Source organism: Ranitomeya variabilis, chromosome 1 (assembly GCF_051348905.1).
Source record: "Ranitomeya variabilis isolate aRanVar5 chromosome 1, aRanVar5.hap1, whole genome shotgun sequence".
Lineage (NCBI taxonomy): Eukaryota > Metazoa > Chordata > Amphibia > Anura > Dendrobatidae > Ranitomeya > Ranitomeya variabilis.
The window spans coordinates 705,532,802-705,550,502 of NC_135232.1; the positions used below are offsets into that span (position 1 = coordinate 705,532,802).

The 17,701-nt window shown below is 40.4% G+C and overlaps 1 protein-coding gene across 2 annotated transcripts in view; it reads left to right on the forward strand.

Moving 5' to 3' along the window:
- LOC143777874 (cholesterol 24-hydroxylase-like) overlaps positions 1-17,701 on the forward strand; it is a 34,312-nt gene that overhangs the window by 8,262 nt on the left and 8,349 nt on the right. The window contains exons 1-7 of one of the 2 annotated variants that reach the window (XM_077267345.1): positions 791-814; positions 1,607-1,677; positions 3,987-4,073; positions 8,036-8,174; positions 8,627-8,737; positions 10,602-10,758; positions 15,770-15,832. In XM_077267345.1, the coding sequence (XP_077123460.1) occupies positions 1,616-1,677; positions 3,987-4,073; positions 8,036-8,174; positions 8,627-8,737; positions 10,602-10,758; positions 15,770-15,832 (619 nt within the window). In that variant the 5' untranslated portion in view covers positions 791-814; positions 1,607-1,615. Of the gene's footprint in view, positions 1-790; positions 815-1,606; positions 1,678-3,986; positions 4,074-8,035; positions 8,175-8,626; positions 8,738-10,601; positions 10,759-15,769; positions 15,833-17,701 lie in introns of those variants that run through there. The other variant, XM_077267344.1, reaches the window with a different exon arrangement.

Consider the following 17,701-nt stretch of genomic DNA (forward strand, 5'->3'; position numbering starts at 1 on the left):
GCCAAGCCAACAATGTCGCCAAGTCTACCATTTCTTCCCCCCTATACTGTCTATCCACAGCTAATATTCCATGTGCCAATGTATCTCAGCCAATAGAACTGAATATACCGTGGTTTTCTTACGTCTACCTATATGACTGGCAGGGCCTGATAGTCATTACATGCTATGTTTACATAACATTTTTATGACCATAGAAAACTAAAAAGAAATAGTGCTACATAGGGTACCATCTTAGGAACACAATAAAGGTGAACCTACTAAGTAAACTCTTACCAGATACAGTTATGCTGGGAGCATAACATCCAAGTGTGCTGTGAATACAAATAGTTGTAGTATTGAGCGTCAGCCAGTCTCCTCGACTGATTTCCTGAATTGGGTTTTGTGATCAGTTTAGTTGCCGTGTCCTATGGTTTATATTAGAGTAAAAGCAAAAACAATGCATTTCGGGGATGAGCTGTCCCCTTCATCAGGTATATCGCATCAATCTTTTATCATGTTTTGTTAGGTATATCTTATCAATCTTTTATTGCATTTTGGGGACAGACCGTCCCTTTAGTTAGGTATATCTTACCAATCTTTTAACGTGTTTTGGGAATAAATCATTCCCTTCGTCAGGTAATCAAACCAATTTTTAACGCGTTTCAGGAATGGAATGCTTTCATCATCGAATATATCTAACCAATTTTTTATCTCGTTTTGGGGACGGACCGTCCCCTTTGTCAGGTTTATTTCACCAATCTTTCAACACATTTCAGGTAAAGCTATATCTCCAATCTTTTAATGTGTTTCAGAGACAGACCTTCCCCTTTGTCAGGTATGCCACAGCAACATCATTCATAGTGTTCTAGGAGCAATTTACATCTTTTTTAAAATCTTTCTTTGATGAGTTCATTAGGTACCAGAAATAATGCAAAAGCTTGGATGTTCTTGCTGAATTTGCAGATACAAATAAGCCTCAAGTAAAGTTCCTAATCATGACCAGAGGTTTCCAAACAGGATATAAATAATTACATCTCCGATTAATATATAGATACATAACTCTGTTAGAAGTAGATGCATTATTTTTGCCTACACCCAAATAAAAACCATAGCACACGGCTCAGTGCCTGGACTCCTTTGGGGTTATAGGAGCCTTTTCCACTGAACTCCTCAAGTTTTTCTAATATCTCTACACATTATGTTATTGTCACATTAGTGGCTTTGTCGGGACGTCTATCTAGAATCCTGAAATACAGAATTCAGATGGAAACCTGATGGAGTCATTCACTACAAAGAGGCAGGCAACGTCCCTTTGTACTCCTATAATTATTTAACCGCTGTTATCTGTTTGCACTTTGCACTCTGTCTGGCCTTCATTCCAGCAGTGGCCAAATTATATTTAGATAACACAAAAAATACAGACGGAAAGAAGGCCAGACTCTATCTGCCTTAATGTAGTACGTGGCATCGTCGGGGTTCCATACAGAACAGTATTCAGATGGAAGCTTCAACAGAGCCACTAATATGGGGTAAAAGTGTAGTGTGAACATAACCAAAATCACACAGCGGATTAATATTCATATTTTGATCCCATCATACATTCATAGTTATTTTTTTTTATATATAGGAATTCTTGATGTCACCAAAATACACCAAAGATCCTTTCTATAAACGAATTGAAAATTTGTTTGGAACAAGGTAACAATGGTTTACAGATTTTACAGAACATTTCCTCTTTTGCAACTTTTCTTCAGTGACTCTAAAATAAAAAAGAGAAACAACTTTGAAAATACAGGCAGCCATATATACTGTACTCTGTCCCCAATTACCAGGAAGGATTAATAATCAGTTTCTGAAGACCTGGGAAAATAATTATGGCAAATCAGTCCCTTTAATTTAGGACATAGTAACTGGCAAGTCAATGCGATGGTGCCCAGTACAGAGAGACTAATAGAATGATTCCCATAATAACAAGTTATCCCCATTCATATATCCTGAGAACCTAGCACTGCAAATCTGTCTTGAATGGAGCAGAGTTGTACTTGGCCGACATGCGCTCTAATCATTGTCTATGGAACAGCTGTAGAAAACAGAGTACTGTGCTCTGCTCTATCCCGCAATCCCATAAACAATGAATGGAGAAGAGGTAAAATCATCATTGTCGGCAGTACTGTTGACATGTGTTAAAATGAATCTGTCAGCGGCTTTTTGCTCTGTAATCTGAGACAACACTCAAGAAAAAACAAAATCAAAGTGAGCATACTACTGTAAGTAAATCAGTAAATGGTAATCTATAGATAATAATTGTCTAAGGGTACTTCCGTCTGTCTGTAAAGAAAATCCCGCGTCGCAGAGCCCGACCGAGAATTAGTCCCTCCCTACTTCCGTCCAGTCAGTGCCCGGCGCCTGCTTCAAACTCCCCTCCAGTCAGCGCTCACACAGGGTTAATGGCAGCGTTATGCCGCGGTGTAACGCACTCCGTTAACGCTGCTATTAACCCTGTGTGACCAACTTTTTACTATTGGTGCTGCCTATGCAGCATCAATAGTAAAAAAAATCTAATATTAAAAATAATAAAAAAACAAAAAAACTGCTATTCTCACCTTCCGTCGTCCGCCGATGCGCACGCGGCTGCCGCCAGCTTCCGTTCCCAGAGATGCATTGCGAAATTACCCAGGGGACTTAGCGGTCTATTTAATTTTTTTAACAGGGATATGGTGCCCACACTGCTATATACTACGTACTATACTGCGTGGCCTGTGTTATATACTGCGTGGCTGTGTTATATACTGCGTGGGCTGTCCTATATATTACGTGGGCTGTGTTATATACTGCATGCCCTGTGTTATATACTGCATGGGCTGTGTTATATACTGCGTGGCTGTGTTATATACTGCATGTGCTGTGCTATATATTACGTGGGCTGTGTTATATACTGCATGGCTGCTATATACTATGTGGGCAGTGTTATATACTGCGTGGGTTGTTATATACTGCGTGGGCTGTGCTATATATTACGTGGGCTGTGTTATATACTGCGTGGCTGCTATATACTACGTGGGCAGTGCTATATACTATGTGGGCAGTGTTATATACTGCGTGGGCTGTGATATATATTGCGTGGGCTGTGTTATATACTACGTGGGCTGTGTTATATGCTGCGTGGCTACTGTTATATACTGCGTGGCCACTGTTATACTGTATACTGCGTGGCCTGTGTTATATACTGCGTGGCCTGTGTTATATACTGTGTGGGCTGTGTTATATACTGCGTGGGCTGTGCTATATGTTACGTGGGCTGTGTTATATACTACGTGGGCTGTGTTATATACTGCGTGGCCTGTGATATACTGCGTGGGCTGTGCTATATATTACGTGGGCTGTGTTATATATTGCATGAGCTGTGTTATATACTGCGTGGCCTGTGTTATATACTGCGTGGGCTGTGCTATATGTTACGTGGGCTGTGTTATATACTACGTGGGCTGTGTTATATACTGCGTGGGCTGTGTTGTATACTGCATAGACTGTTGTATACTGCGTGGCCTGTGCTATACACTACGTGGGTTGTGTTATATACTATGTGGCTGTGTTATATACTGCGTGGCTGCTATATACTACGTGGCCTGTGCTATATACTATGTGGCTGCTTTATACACACATACATATTCTAGAATACCCGATGCGTTAGACTGTGACATGTTCCCATCCGTCCGCACGGTCCTAACCTGTCTCTAGTATTAAAACCTTACCTTGTGTCAGTCGACCTGTGAATAAGGGCAGAGCAGGATGGGGCCAGACCCATCCATGAGAAGCTATATAGTTGGAATACATAGTGGTTGGACTCCCAACAGTTCGTCATCCTCTGTGCTATCGGTAGGGAATAACTTATCACCCTGATACATCCCCCTAAGTGTTCAGTCCATAAAAATCCTCGGCTATTTACAAAACTGATAATTGTCTAGTGCATATTTTACATTTTTTGTAATTTTTTATCCCCTTTACAGATTTATGGGAACAGGTTTAGTGACTGATCGAGATTACGAGCACTGGCACAAACAGAGGAGGATTATGGACCCAGCATTCAGCAGAACGTAAGAACTTCTATTTGATACCTGATAGTATCATTACATGGTCGCTTCTCCATAGTTGGTCAGACGCCAATCTAATATGAGGGTATCCTGGCTTCTCTCAAAATATGCTGTTAAAGGTGAGCGAAGCTGCATTGCCCAAGTAGAGAGCACGAGCAGCTCAGAGCGATTGTGCTCACTGATTGTCTGCAGTCCTTTCAATGTGACATCAGCACTGCCAACAATACCATGTGCTGCGGTGGAGACTCAGTGCTGGACCCAAGAAGGGTGAGTAAAGAAAAAAATAGATTTTTAAAAAACAAACCTCCAGTGTAGTGTTTTCTAAAACCGGCAAACCACCTTTTACTTTACTTTATATTTTTTAATATAATAACACTAAGATATTTAGCACTGCTTTGGGTTTTCCCTTAACCCCTTAACGATCAGGGGTATTTCAGTTTTTGAATTTCTGATTTTTTCTCTCCCTTCCTTCCCAGAGTCATAACTTTTTTATTTTTTTCGTCAATGCGGCCATATGAGGGCTTCTCTTTTGTGGGACAAGTTGTACTTTTGAATGACACCATTGGTTTTAACATATCCTGTAAGGGAAAATGGGAAAAAAATTCCAAATTTGGTGAAATTGTAAAAAAAGAGCAATTCCACAGTTGTTTTTTGTTTTGTTTTTATCATGTTCAATAAATGCTAAAACTGACCTGCAATTATGATTCTCCAGGTCATTACGAGTTCACAGACACCAAATATGTGTAGGTTCTTTTTTATTTAAGTGGTGAATAAAATTCCCAAATTTGTTTAAACAAAAAAATGCCGCCATTTTCCAAGAACTGTAGCGTCTCCATTTTTCGAGATCTGGGGCTGGTTGATGGCTTATTTTTTTGCGTGCTAATCTGACGTTTTATGGATACCAGTTTGGTGTAGATACAATCTTTTGATCGCCCGTTATTGCATTTTATTGCAATGTAGCGGCGATTAAAAAAGGTCATTCTGGCGTTTTGAATTTTTTACTCGTAACACCGTTTAGCAATCGGGTTAATTATTTTTTTATTGATAGATCGGATGATTCACATACACATACAAAATATGTGTAATTTGATTTTTTTATTGTTTTATTTTAAATGGGGCAACAGCGGGGTGATTTGAACTAAAAATAATTTTTTACATTTTTTAAAACATTTTTTTCACTTTTTGCGTGCTACAATAGTCTCCATGGGAGACTAGAAGCTGCAGTACTTTGATTGCTTCTGCTACACACAGGCGATGACCATATCCCCTGTGTGTAGCAGAAATGCTCACTTGCTATGAGCGCTGACCACGGGGCAGCGCTCATCGCAATCTGGCAATGACAATCATAGAGGTCTGCTGGAGTCCTCTGTTAGTAATGCCAACCCATCGATCATGTGATGGGGTCACCGATGGGAGGGATTAGCGACGCTCTTCCAGTAAGCGCGAGAGAAATGCCACTGTCAGAAATTGACAGCGACATTTAACTAGATAACAGCCACGGGTGGATTATGTTTCCTCCCGCGGCTGTTGCGGGCACATGTTGGCTGTATTGATCAGCTGTCATGTGCCCGTAAAGGTGCGAGCTCAGCGCTGGAGTACCAAACAGGGGGAGTTTGATGTGGGTGTACTATTACGCCCATCGTTCAAAAGGGGTTAAACACTCAAATACCCAGCGATTTTTCGATTTGCTCTTTTGTTTCTTTCCTCACCTTCTTCCAAGAGCCAAAGGTTTTTTTTGTTAATATCCCATTGACATACTGTAGCTATATGAACATATGAATGCTTCTTTTTTTCAGGATGAGTTGTAGTTTTATATTTTACTATATAATGTGCAGAAAAATGGGGAAAAAAATCCAAGTGGGTTGGAATTTAAGAAAAAAAAAAACACTAATTCTGCTGTTGTTACATTTAAGTAATTTTTTTCCTACGGGTCAGTATGGTTAAAGGGACTCTGTCACCTGAATTTGGAGGGAACAATTTTCAGCCATAGGGGCGGGGTTTTCGGGTGTTTGATTCACCCTTTCCTTACCCGCTGGCTGTATGCTGGCTGCAATATTGGATTGAAGTTCATACTCTGTCCTCCGTAGTACATGGCTGAAAATTGTTCCCTCCAAATTCAGGTGACAGAGTCTCTTTAAGTTGATACTTATTTTATATGGATTTTTTATTTGTTACTTAAAGGGAACCTGTCACCACGTTTTTGGAAGATGGGATAAAAATAGCGTTAAATAGGGGCAGAGGTGGGCGTTACATTAGAGTGTTTGTTATGCGTTTATTACCCACCTAAGTTGCCGAAATACCTTTGCAAAGTCTCCGTTTTCGCCTGTCAATCAGGCTAGTCTGGTCAGATGGGCGTTGTCTTCCCCCAGATCTTGTTTAGTTTTCCGTTGGTGGCGTAGTGGTGTGCGCATGCCCAAGGTCCCGAATCCTCTGCCAGGGGATTTCAAAGAGCGCGGTGTCCGTTATTGCATTGGTGATCGGTGGGCACGGCCATCTTCCTTTGGCCGCGCGTGCGCAGAAGCGGCGCTCTGCTTGCCGCGGCGCTCTGCTGGCCGCGGCTTCAGGAAAATGGCCGCCGCGATATCCATCTGCGCACGCGCGGCATCCCGCGGCCATTTTCCTGATGCCGCGGCCAGCAGAGCGCCGCTTCTGCGCACGCGCGGCCAAAGGAAGATGGCCGCGCCCACCGATCACCAATGCAATAACGGACACCGCGCTCTTTGAAATCCCCTGGCAGAGGATTCGGGACCTTGGGCATGCGCACACCACTACGCCACCAACGGAAAACTACGCAAAATCTGGGGGAAGACAACGCCCATCTGACCAGACTAGCCTGATTGACAGGCGAAAACGGAGACTTTGCAAAGGTATTTCGGCAACTTAGGTGGGTAATAAACGCATAACAAACACACTAATGTAACGCCCACCTCTGCCCCTATTTAACGCTATTTTTATCCCATCTTCCAAAAACATGGTGACAGGTTCCCTTTAAAATATTAAAAAAACTTTGGTCACAGCTACCATAACTATTGTTTTGTGTGTTGGTATTTATAGGATAAATATTCAAATATGTTATTAGTTACAATTATATATGCAGCAATACTAAAACAATTTTTTAATAAATTTGCAAAAATCTCTACATTTCTTTTTTTCAGTCAAGATGGGGTGCAGAGAGTACATTAATGATAAAAAATGAACTTTTTTGAATTTACCAAATGGCTGGAATGAAACAAAGAGTGAAAATTTAAAGGGGTCTGAATATTTTCCGTACCCACTGTATATAAGGTCAAGGCCTACATCCTGATTTTTATGTGCCTGATGAAGGAGTCAGATGGACTACAAAATGCATTGGCTAAATAAGTACCTTGAATTATCGACGGCATCTCTGGTCTTTCGTTGTCTGGCAGCGCTCATGAAACCACGTTTTTTTCTTTCCACATTGGAGTTCAAATGAATAAGATCCTGTTACTTTTCTTAAATTTGTACATTTTTTAACCTGCTGTCAATGCCTCTGTTCTCCTGAATCCTACTTTGTTTTTCTTTTTTTCCTGCGCCTTTCTGTTCCTGAGATATAGCCCCCTTAAACCTGTATATAAATCTAGTCTTGTTACTCAAATGGGAGGGGTGCTCAACTTTTCTCTGTAGGTGTCTACTGGAACCACACCCACTTTGGTAACAAGACTAGTTGTATATCCAGGAAACAGAAGACCATATCTCAAAAATGGAGAGGCGCAGGAATAAAAGAAAAATACTGCTGGATTCAGAAGAACAGCAGCATTTATATCAGGTTAAAAAAAATCTCTATTTATGGAAAGTAACAGTTCTCCTTTAAAGGAACATTTCATGGAAAAAAACAAAAATTAATATTTAAGAAATGTATGCCTCATTAAAGAACTCTAAAAACAACAGTGTACAAAAATCAACTTCAGAATTCAATGTCATTATTTCAACATTTTATTTCAAAGTTACCTGATAGGATTAATGGGAACTTTCAACGAGAAAGCAGAAGACCTGGTGGACAAGCTGGGGGACAAGGCAGATGGAAAGTGTCATGTTGGAATGCACGATATGCTGAGCAGACTCACCCTGGATGTCATTGCCAAGGTACCTATGGACAATCCTAAAATTTGTGCCAGAAAATATCGGAAAACTGGGTTTATACCATAATATAGATGTATACAGCACTACAAATGACCCCCCACACACTGAGCAAGCTTCTCAATGTCTTACAATCCGGCTGTTCCTAAATGGACAGGTCTCAAAGCCAATATGGCTTGTTGGATATGATTTGACTTCCTCCATCTTGCAGGCTCATGAATTGTAAGCTGAGCACTGTAACAGAGCTTTGTTTGCTCAGTGTTTATTCTGAAGAGAATCCAAATGTGTAACGTTTTGGTCCAGTTCTGCATTTTATAATGGGCACTGTGGCAATCATATGGCCCATACTGAAATATACTCTGCTTATGTGCCCCATGTGAACACACCCATAAAGCACATGGAAGTTAGGAAACCTTTTACTAAGATGAACTTTTGTTCTGATTATTTGCCTTTCCCAGGTCGCCTTTGGAATGGAGCTGAATTCTCTTCATGACGATCAGACGCCATTCCCCAGAGCCATTTCAACCGTTATGAAAGGAATGATTGAGACACGGAATCCTTTAGCAATGGTATATATTATACGCTGCTAACCAGTGAGGAGGCAAACACATATAGTTAGTAACTTCTGTATGTACAGATGATTTTTCATTTTTGTGCTTCCATTCTTTTTGCTCTCGTTCTTCCAAGAGTCATATTTTTTTCCCACCTCCATAGGTGCATGAGGGCTAAGGGATTTTTTGCAGGCAGTAATGTGGTTTTGAATTATGTAACGTTCCGAAAAATGGGAAAAATTTCTAAGTGGGGTTATAAAGTCCCGTAATTCTGTCATTGTATTTTGGGTTTTGTTTTTATGACATTCAAAGTAACCAGACAAGATGATTCCCTAGGTCAGTGCGATTATTGGCGATATCAAACTGAAAGATTTTCTTTCTGTTTTAGTGGTTAAAAAAAATTCAAAACTTTGTGAAAAAGAAAAATTGGTTTGTTTCACCATTTTCTGAGACCTGAAATTTTAACAGACTTTTCCATACGCTACAATATCAATTACCGTATGTTAGTTTTTTAAAAAATGTAAATATTTTCATTTTTTAAATTGGGAAGTGATTTAAACTTTTTGTTTTATAGTTTTAAAACTTTTTTTAGTTTTTATTTTATTCTTTTTAGTTCCTTTAGGGTTTTTCAACCTGCAATCAATTTATTGCTTTCCTTATATACTGCAATACCATGGTACTAAGCTACCAATTACTGAACTCCTATATAGCCGCACTACGGCCATTGCCAACAAATCGGCTTATTCAGATGTCATCATTGAAGGGGACGATGGTTAATGGAATGATTGTGATAGGCCCAACATACTCATTAAATTTAATGCAACAGTGGTATTTATGACTGTGCCATGCAATTAATTTAACACTGACAGCGGTATTTAGGTGCTTAAACAGCAGTGATCAGAGCGAGCTCCAGTCTCTGCTTTTAGCAGAAGGGGCTGTGACCACCAAGCATGTGCCATTTATTATGCAGCCCATTGATTTCTTTTCAAACGATTTATTGAATTTTAACTAGAACAGGATAGTTAAAAGGTGGGTAGAGGAGGGAGGAAAAAGGAGGGGGGAGGATAAGATGGGGGAAGGGAAAATATGACAATAACAAACAGTACAATATACATACACATAAATAGGTCAAACTATTTGTTGACAGCATAAGTAGTGTAAACATATAAAAAGCACCTAGGTGCTATATCTATAAGTAAACAAATTAACATGAGCAATTAGGCAACATGTATTTAACCTATGTCGTTCTGCGTATTAATGGAGTGAGGACGTTAGTTAGTCTAGAGGTTCAAGTAATCGGTGTAGGAAAAATTTGGTCCTATTTAGACCATTTTTTTGCAAATTTGGCAAACTGATTGTTTGCTAATGCAAACTGAAACTCGTGTGACCTATGTTGAGAAATTAGTAGCATTATGTCGCCCAATGGAGGTATGTATTGACTTTTCCAATGATAGGCTATACTGTTCTTCACAACTATACAGATGTGGATTATGATGAGCTTCAATGCATGTTCCATTTGGTCGAGTCCTAACGAGAGTAGGGCTGTCTGAGGCAAGAGAGTGAAAGGTGTGCTAAGGAGTTTACTAAATATATTTTTGGAGATTTGTACCCAGAGGGAATTTACAGTTGGGCAATTTCCAAAAGACCTGTAACATGTCTCCTTTTTGTCTGCATCCTCTCCAGCAGAGGGAGGCAGCCCATTGATTTCAATAAGAAGTATGTAATACTCTATTTCCACTCTGAGGGCGCTGCAGGGACATTAAACAATTGCTGCCTGATTCAACCTGTGATCAAATGATCAAAAAATGATTGACCTTTAAAATATCACAACTGCACTCCGTGATTAGTTACAGGATGAAACCATGTATGTTTCCTTCTCTAGTATACTCCAGGAAAGCAGGCTTTCATTAGAGACGTCAAAGAGAACATCAAACTCCTGAGGAAAACTGGACAGGAGTGTATAAAGAGAAGAATGAAGGCAATTCAGGATGGGGAGGACATACCTGTGGATATCCTCACACAGATTCTTAAAGGGGCAGGTATGTCGTGAGAAATTAAGGCATTATAATAAATGGTGTCTTATGTCAGTGTTACACCTTCATCTTTAATATTTAGAATAAATATACCAATACTAATAATAGAAGTAATAATACCTGTATTTCAACAGTTATTTATAGATGATACAAACATATATAAAGATCAATAGACTATATACCTAGTAGGGTAATATGGGAAATGCAAATATTGTCTAAATGAGAAACTTAAAGGGGTTCTCTTTGAGTAGTAAGTAATAACATAGTATATGCCATCACTTACTGTTCATGGGATTCCAGCTGATTGTAGATAGATAAATAGATAGATAGATAGATAGATAGATAGATTAAATGATAGATAAAGTTGTGTGTAAAAGTGTTTGCCCCTTCCTGATTTCCTATTCTTTTGTATGTTTGTCACACCTAAATGTTTCAGATCGCCAAACAAATATTAGACAAAGATAACACAAGTAAAGACTAAATGCAGTTTTTAATGATGGTCTTTATTAATAAGGGAAAGGAAATCTAAACCTACAGGGTCCTGTGTGAAAAAATGTTTACCTGTCCCTTAAAACATCAATTAACTGTAGTTTATCACATCGTTGGGAAGTGAAGTACAAATTCCCTAGTCACACCCAGGCCTGATTACTGCCACATCTGTTCTCAATCAAGAAATCACTTAAATAGGACCTGCCTGACAAGCTAAAGTAGACAAAAAGATTCTCAAAAGCTAGACAACATTCCGCAAACCAAAGAAATTCTGGAATAAATGAGAAGGAAATTAATTGAGATCTATCAGTCTGGAAAAGGTTATAAAGCCATTTCTAAAGCTTTGGGACTGTAGCAAACCAGAGAGAGCCATTATCCACAAATGATGAAAACATGGAACAGCGGTGAACCTTCCCAGGAGTGACCAAAATTACTCTAAGAGCACAGCAACAACTTATCGAGGAGGTCACAAAAGACCCCACAACAACATCCAAAGAACTACAGGACTCAAATGGCCTGCATGGCAGAGTTCCAAGCCCAAAAACCACTGCTGAACAATAGAACATAAAAGCTAGTCTCAGTTTTGCCAGGAAACATCATGATGATCCCCAAGACTTTTGGAGAATCCTCTGGACTGGCGAGACAAAAGGTGTATGTCCCATTATATCTGGTGTTTAAGTAATACAGTATTTCAGAAAGAGAACAACATACCAACAGTAAAATATGATGGTGGTAGTATGATGGTCTGTGGCTGTTTTGCTGCTTCAGGACCTTGGAGACTTTATGTGGTAATGCCACATGCTACTAGACAAGCTTAGATTTAAGGCTCCCAGTGTTTTCACATATCTTGGCTCTTACAGAGTGCTGCTGTAATTTCTTTTGATAGATAGCTAGATAGCTAGATATATAGATAATAAATAGATAGATGAGACATTATAGATATACAGTGGGTATGTAAAATATTCAGACCCTTTTAAATTTTTCACTCTTTCATTGCAGCCATTTGGTAAATTCAAAAAAGTTATTTTTTTTTCTCATTAGTTTACACTGTGCACCCCATCTTGACTGAAAAAAACAGAAATGTAGCAATTTTTGCAAATTTATTAAAAAAGAAAATCTGAAATATCACATGGTCATAAGTATTCAGACCCTTTGCTCAGTATTGCGTTGAAGCACCCTTTTGAGCTAATACAGCCATGAGTCTTCTTGGAAATGATGCAACAAGTTTTTCACTCCTGGATTTGGGGATCCTTTGCCATTCTTCCAATCAAATCCTCTCCAGTTCCGTAAGGATGGATGGTGATCATTGATCATTGGTGGACAGCCATTTTCAGGTCTCTCCAGAGATGCTCAATTGGGTTTAGGTCAGGACTCTGGCTGGGCCAGTCAAAAATGGTCACATAGTTGTTCTGAAGCCACTCCTTTGTTATTTTAGCTGTGTGCTTAGGGTCATTGTCTTGTTAGAAGGTGAACCTATGGCCAAATCTGAGGTCCAGAGCACTCTGGAAGAGGTTTTCATTCAGGATATCTCTGTACTTGGCTGCATTCATGTTTCCTTCAATGACAACCAGTCGTCGAGTCCCTGCAGCTGAAAAACACCCCCATAGCATGATGCTGCCACCACCATGTTTCACTGTTGGGATTGTATCGGGCAGGTGATGAGCAGTGCCTGGTTTTCTCCACACATACCGCTTAGAATTATCACCAAAAAGGTCTATCTTCACCTCACCAGACCAGAGAATTTTATTTCTTATAGTCTGGTAGTCCTTCATGTGTTTTTTAGCAAACTCTATGCGGAATTTCATATGTCTTGCACTGAGGAGATGCAATATAGTGAATAAACGTGTGCACAGCCTCGGAATGTGGTGCCCAGGTAGGTTCCAACACCTTAGTAATATATAACAAAAAAAAATCGGTTGGTTCTTTTCTATACGTATGTATTGATGTCTTGTGCAAAAATGTTGTGCCATACCAAATAATTACCAGCCAGTCCATTTTGTATATACTTTATTTCCTTATATTTTTATTTTCTTATTTTTTGGTTTTCATCCTTGTATACTTAGTACCGTTATATTCTGTTCACAGTAACTGATGAACGTCAAAGTTTGTGACCAAAACGTTTTTTGTTGCTGTAAAATAAACTCCTTACCTATAAGTTGAGTGCCAGGTGTATGTTATACATTGCACTGAGGAGAGGCTTTCGTCATGCTACTCTGTCTTAACCCCTTCACCCCCGGAGCTTTTTCAGTTTTTTCGTTTTCGTTTTTCACACCCCTCCTTCCCAGAGCCATAACTTTTTTATTTTTCTGTCAATATGGCCATGTGAGGGCTTATGTTTTGCGGGACGAGATGAACTTTTGAACGATACCATTGGTTTTACCATGCTGTGTAACAGAAAACGGGAAAAAAATTCCAAGTGTGATGAAATTGCAAAAAAAGTGCAATCTCACACTTGTTTTTTGTTTGGCTTTTTTGCTAGGTTCACCAAATGCTAAAACTAACCTGCCATTATGATTCTCCAGGTCATTACAAGTTCATAGACACCTAACATGTCTAGGTTATTTTTTATCCAAGTGGTGGAAAAAAATTCCAAATTTTGCACACACAAAAAAAAAAGAAATTGCGCGCTTTTCCGATACTCGTAGCGTCTCCAATTTTCGTGATCTGGGGTCAGGTGAGGGCTTATTTTTTGCGAGCCAAGCTGGCGTTTTTAATGATACCATTTTGGTGTAGATACGTTCTTTTGAGCACCCGTTATTGCATTTTAATGCAATGTCGTGGCGACCAAAAAAAACGTAATTTTGGCGTTTTGATTTTTTTCTCGCTACGCCATTTAGCAGTCAGGTTAATCCTTTGTTTTTATTGATAGATTGGGCGATTCTGAACCAAATATGTGTATGTTTGATTTTTTTTTAATTGTTTTATTTTGATTGGGGCGAAAGGGGGGTGATTTAAACTTTTATATATTTTTTATTTTTTTAATATTTTTAAACAGTTTTTTTTTTTATTTTGGCATGCTTCAATAGCCTCCATAGGAGGCTAGAAGCATGCACTACACGATCGGCTCTGCTACATAGAGGTGCTATGTAGCAGAAATCCAGGTGTACTTTGAACGCGGACCACAGGGTGGCGCTCAAAGCAATCGGCCATCAACAACCATAGAGGTCTCAAGGAGACCTCTGGTTGTTATGGCAATGCACCGCTGACCCCCGATCATGTGACAGGGTCAGCAGTACAAGCACTTCCGGCCGCGCGGCCGGGAGCGCTAGTTAAATGCCGCTGTCAGCGCTTGACAGCGGCATTTAACTAGTTAATGGGCGCGGGCGGATCGCGATTCCGCTCGCGCTCATTGCGCGCACATGTCAGCTGTACAAAACAGCTGACATGTCGCGGCTTTGAGGTGGGCTTACCGCCAGAGCCCACCTCAAAGCAGGGGATCTGCCAGCTGACGTACTATTCCATCAGCTGGCAGAAAGGGGTTAAAGAACCGAACGGTTGAGGGCTGCAGTGATAGATGACTTTGTGGAACTTTCTCCCATCTCCCTACTGCATCTCTGGAGCTCAGCCACAGTGATCTTGGGGTTCTTCTTTACCTCTCTCACAAAGGCTCTTCTCTCCCACGATTGCTCAGGTTGGCTGGTCGGCCAGGTCTAGGAAGACTTCTGATGGTCCCAAACTTCTTCCATTTAAGGATTATGGAGGCCACTATGCTCTTAGGAACCTTGAGTACTGCAGAAATTCTGTTGTTACCTTGGCCAGATCTGTGCCTTGCCACAATTCTGTCTCTGAGGTCCTTGGCCAGTTCTTTTGATCTCATGATTCTCATTTGGTCTGACATGCACTGTGAGCTGTGAGGTCTTATATAGACAGGTGTGTGCCTTTCCAAATCAAGTCCTATCAGTTTAATTAAACACAGCTGGACTCCAAAGAAGGAGTAGAACCATCCCAAGGAGGATCACAAGGAAATGGACAGTATGTGACTTAATTATGAGTGTCTGAGCAAAGGGTCTGAAAACTTATGACAGTGTGATATTTCAGATTTTCTTTTTTATAAAATTTGCTAAAATTTCTACATTTCTGTTTTTTCAGTCAAGATGGGGAGCAGAGTGTACATTGATGTGGAAAAAAATTAACTATTTTGAATTTACCAAATGGTTGCAATGAAATAAAGAGTGAAAAATGTAAAGGGGTCTGAATACTATCTGCACCCACTGTGTGTGTGTACGAGGTATATATATATATATACAGTATATATATATATATATATATATATATATATATATTTATTAGATAGATAGATAGATAGATAGATAGATAGATAGATAGATAGATAGATAGATAGATAGATAAGTAGTTAGATAATAGACAGATACTATGAGTGGCTTTGTTACAATTACAGTATCCCCCTCCTGAGGTGGTGATATAAAACTGCCTGAGACTTGGTAAAATGTGTTCCTAATACGCTCAGTCTCCATGTGCGATGAAGTTATTCTTGTTTCTCATCATCTCCTTCTATTTCTCCTTTCAGAGTTGGAAGATGGCTGCAGTCAGGAGGATTTGATAGATAACTTTGTCACATTCTTCATAGCAGGTAAGTAATTCTATCCAGGGGCAGACACTGACAGCTTGGGGCCCTTGAGCAAGAAATGTGTCTGCCCCCTTTTATGGCGACAAAGCTATATATATATATATATATATATATATATATATATATATATAAAAATATCCACATCCACATACATACATGTTTATATATTACATAATTTGCTTTATTATGTATATTGCAGTTCCTTATAACACAGTGCCCCCTCTTGTTATGTACAGACCGTCCCTTACATATCGGATTATATAGAGCCCTGTCTTTATTACATACCATCCTGTCTTGTTAGATGTACAATGCAATGACGGCTGATGGATCATGGGAAAGCTTCTTTTCTAATGGAGGAGGCTGTTGGACTGGTGGTCTGGTCACCGACTGCTCCATCAACATCAAGAGAGGGGCCTATACAATACGAGGGCGCTGTGAATAGCAAAAATAAGAATAAACTATGTAAGAGACAGCACTGTACATAACAGCAGAGGAAGCTATATAATAAGGAACGGCACCATATATAACTAGAGAGGATGGTACATAATAAGGAACGGTGTGATACATAATAAAAGAGGAAACTATACTGCTAAAAAAAAATAAAGGGAACACTAAAATACCATATCCTAGATATCTCTGAATGAAATATTCCAGTTGTAAGTTTATATTCATTGCATAGTGGAATGTGTTCATAACAATAAAACATAGCAATTATCAATGTAAATCAAAATGAATATCCCATGGAGGTCTGGATTTGGAATGATACTCAAAATCAAAGTGGAAAATCAAATTACAGGCTGATCCAACTTCAGTGGAAATGCCTCATGACAAGGAAAAGATGCTCACTATTGTGTGTGGTCTCCACGTGCCTGTATGACCTCCCTACTGTACATTGCCTGCGCATGCTCCTGATGAGGCGACGGATGGTCTCCTGAGGGATCTCCTCCCAGACCTGGACTAAAGAATCCACCAACTCCTGGACTGTCTGTGGTGCAATATGACGTTGGTGGATGGAGCGAGACATGATGTCCCAGATGTGCTCAATCGGATTCAGGTCTGAATAACAGGCGAGCTAGTCCATAGCTTCAATGCCTTCATCTTGTAGGAACTGCTGACATACTCCAGCCACATGAGGTCTGGCATTGTCCTGCATTAAGAGGAACCCAGGGCCAACCGCTCCAGCATATATCCTCACAAGGGGTCTGAGGATCTCATCTCGGTACCTAATGGCAGTCAGGCTACCTCTGGCGAGCACATGGAGGGCTGTGCGGCCATCCAAAGAAATGCCACCCCACACCATTACTGACCCACTGCCAAACCGGTCATGCTGAAGGATGTTGCAGGCAGCAGATCGCTCTCCATGGCATCTCCAGACTCTGTCACATCTGTCACATGTGCTCAGTGTAAACCTGCTTTCATCTGTGAAGAGCACAGGGCACCAGTGGCGAATTTGCCAATCCTGGTGTTCTGTTGCAAATGCCAAGCGTCCTGCACGGTGTTGAGCTGTGAGCACAACCCCCATCTGTGGACGTCGGGGACTCAGGCCATCCTCATGGAGTCGGTTTCTAACCATTTGTGCAGACACATGCACATTTGTGGCCTGCTGGAAGTCATTTTGCAGGGCTCTGGCAGTGCTCCTCCTGTTCCTCCTTGCACAAAGGCGGAGGTAGCAGTCCTGCTGCTGGGTTGTTGCCCTCCTATGCCCCCCTCCACTTCTCCTGGTGTACTGGCCAGTCTCCTGGTAGCACCTCCAGCCTCTGGACACTACACTGACAGACACAACAAACCTTCTTGCCACAGCTCGCATTCATGTGCCATTCTGGATGAGCTGCACTACCTGAGCCACTTGTGTGGGTTGTAGAGTCCGTCTCA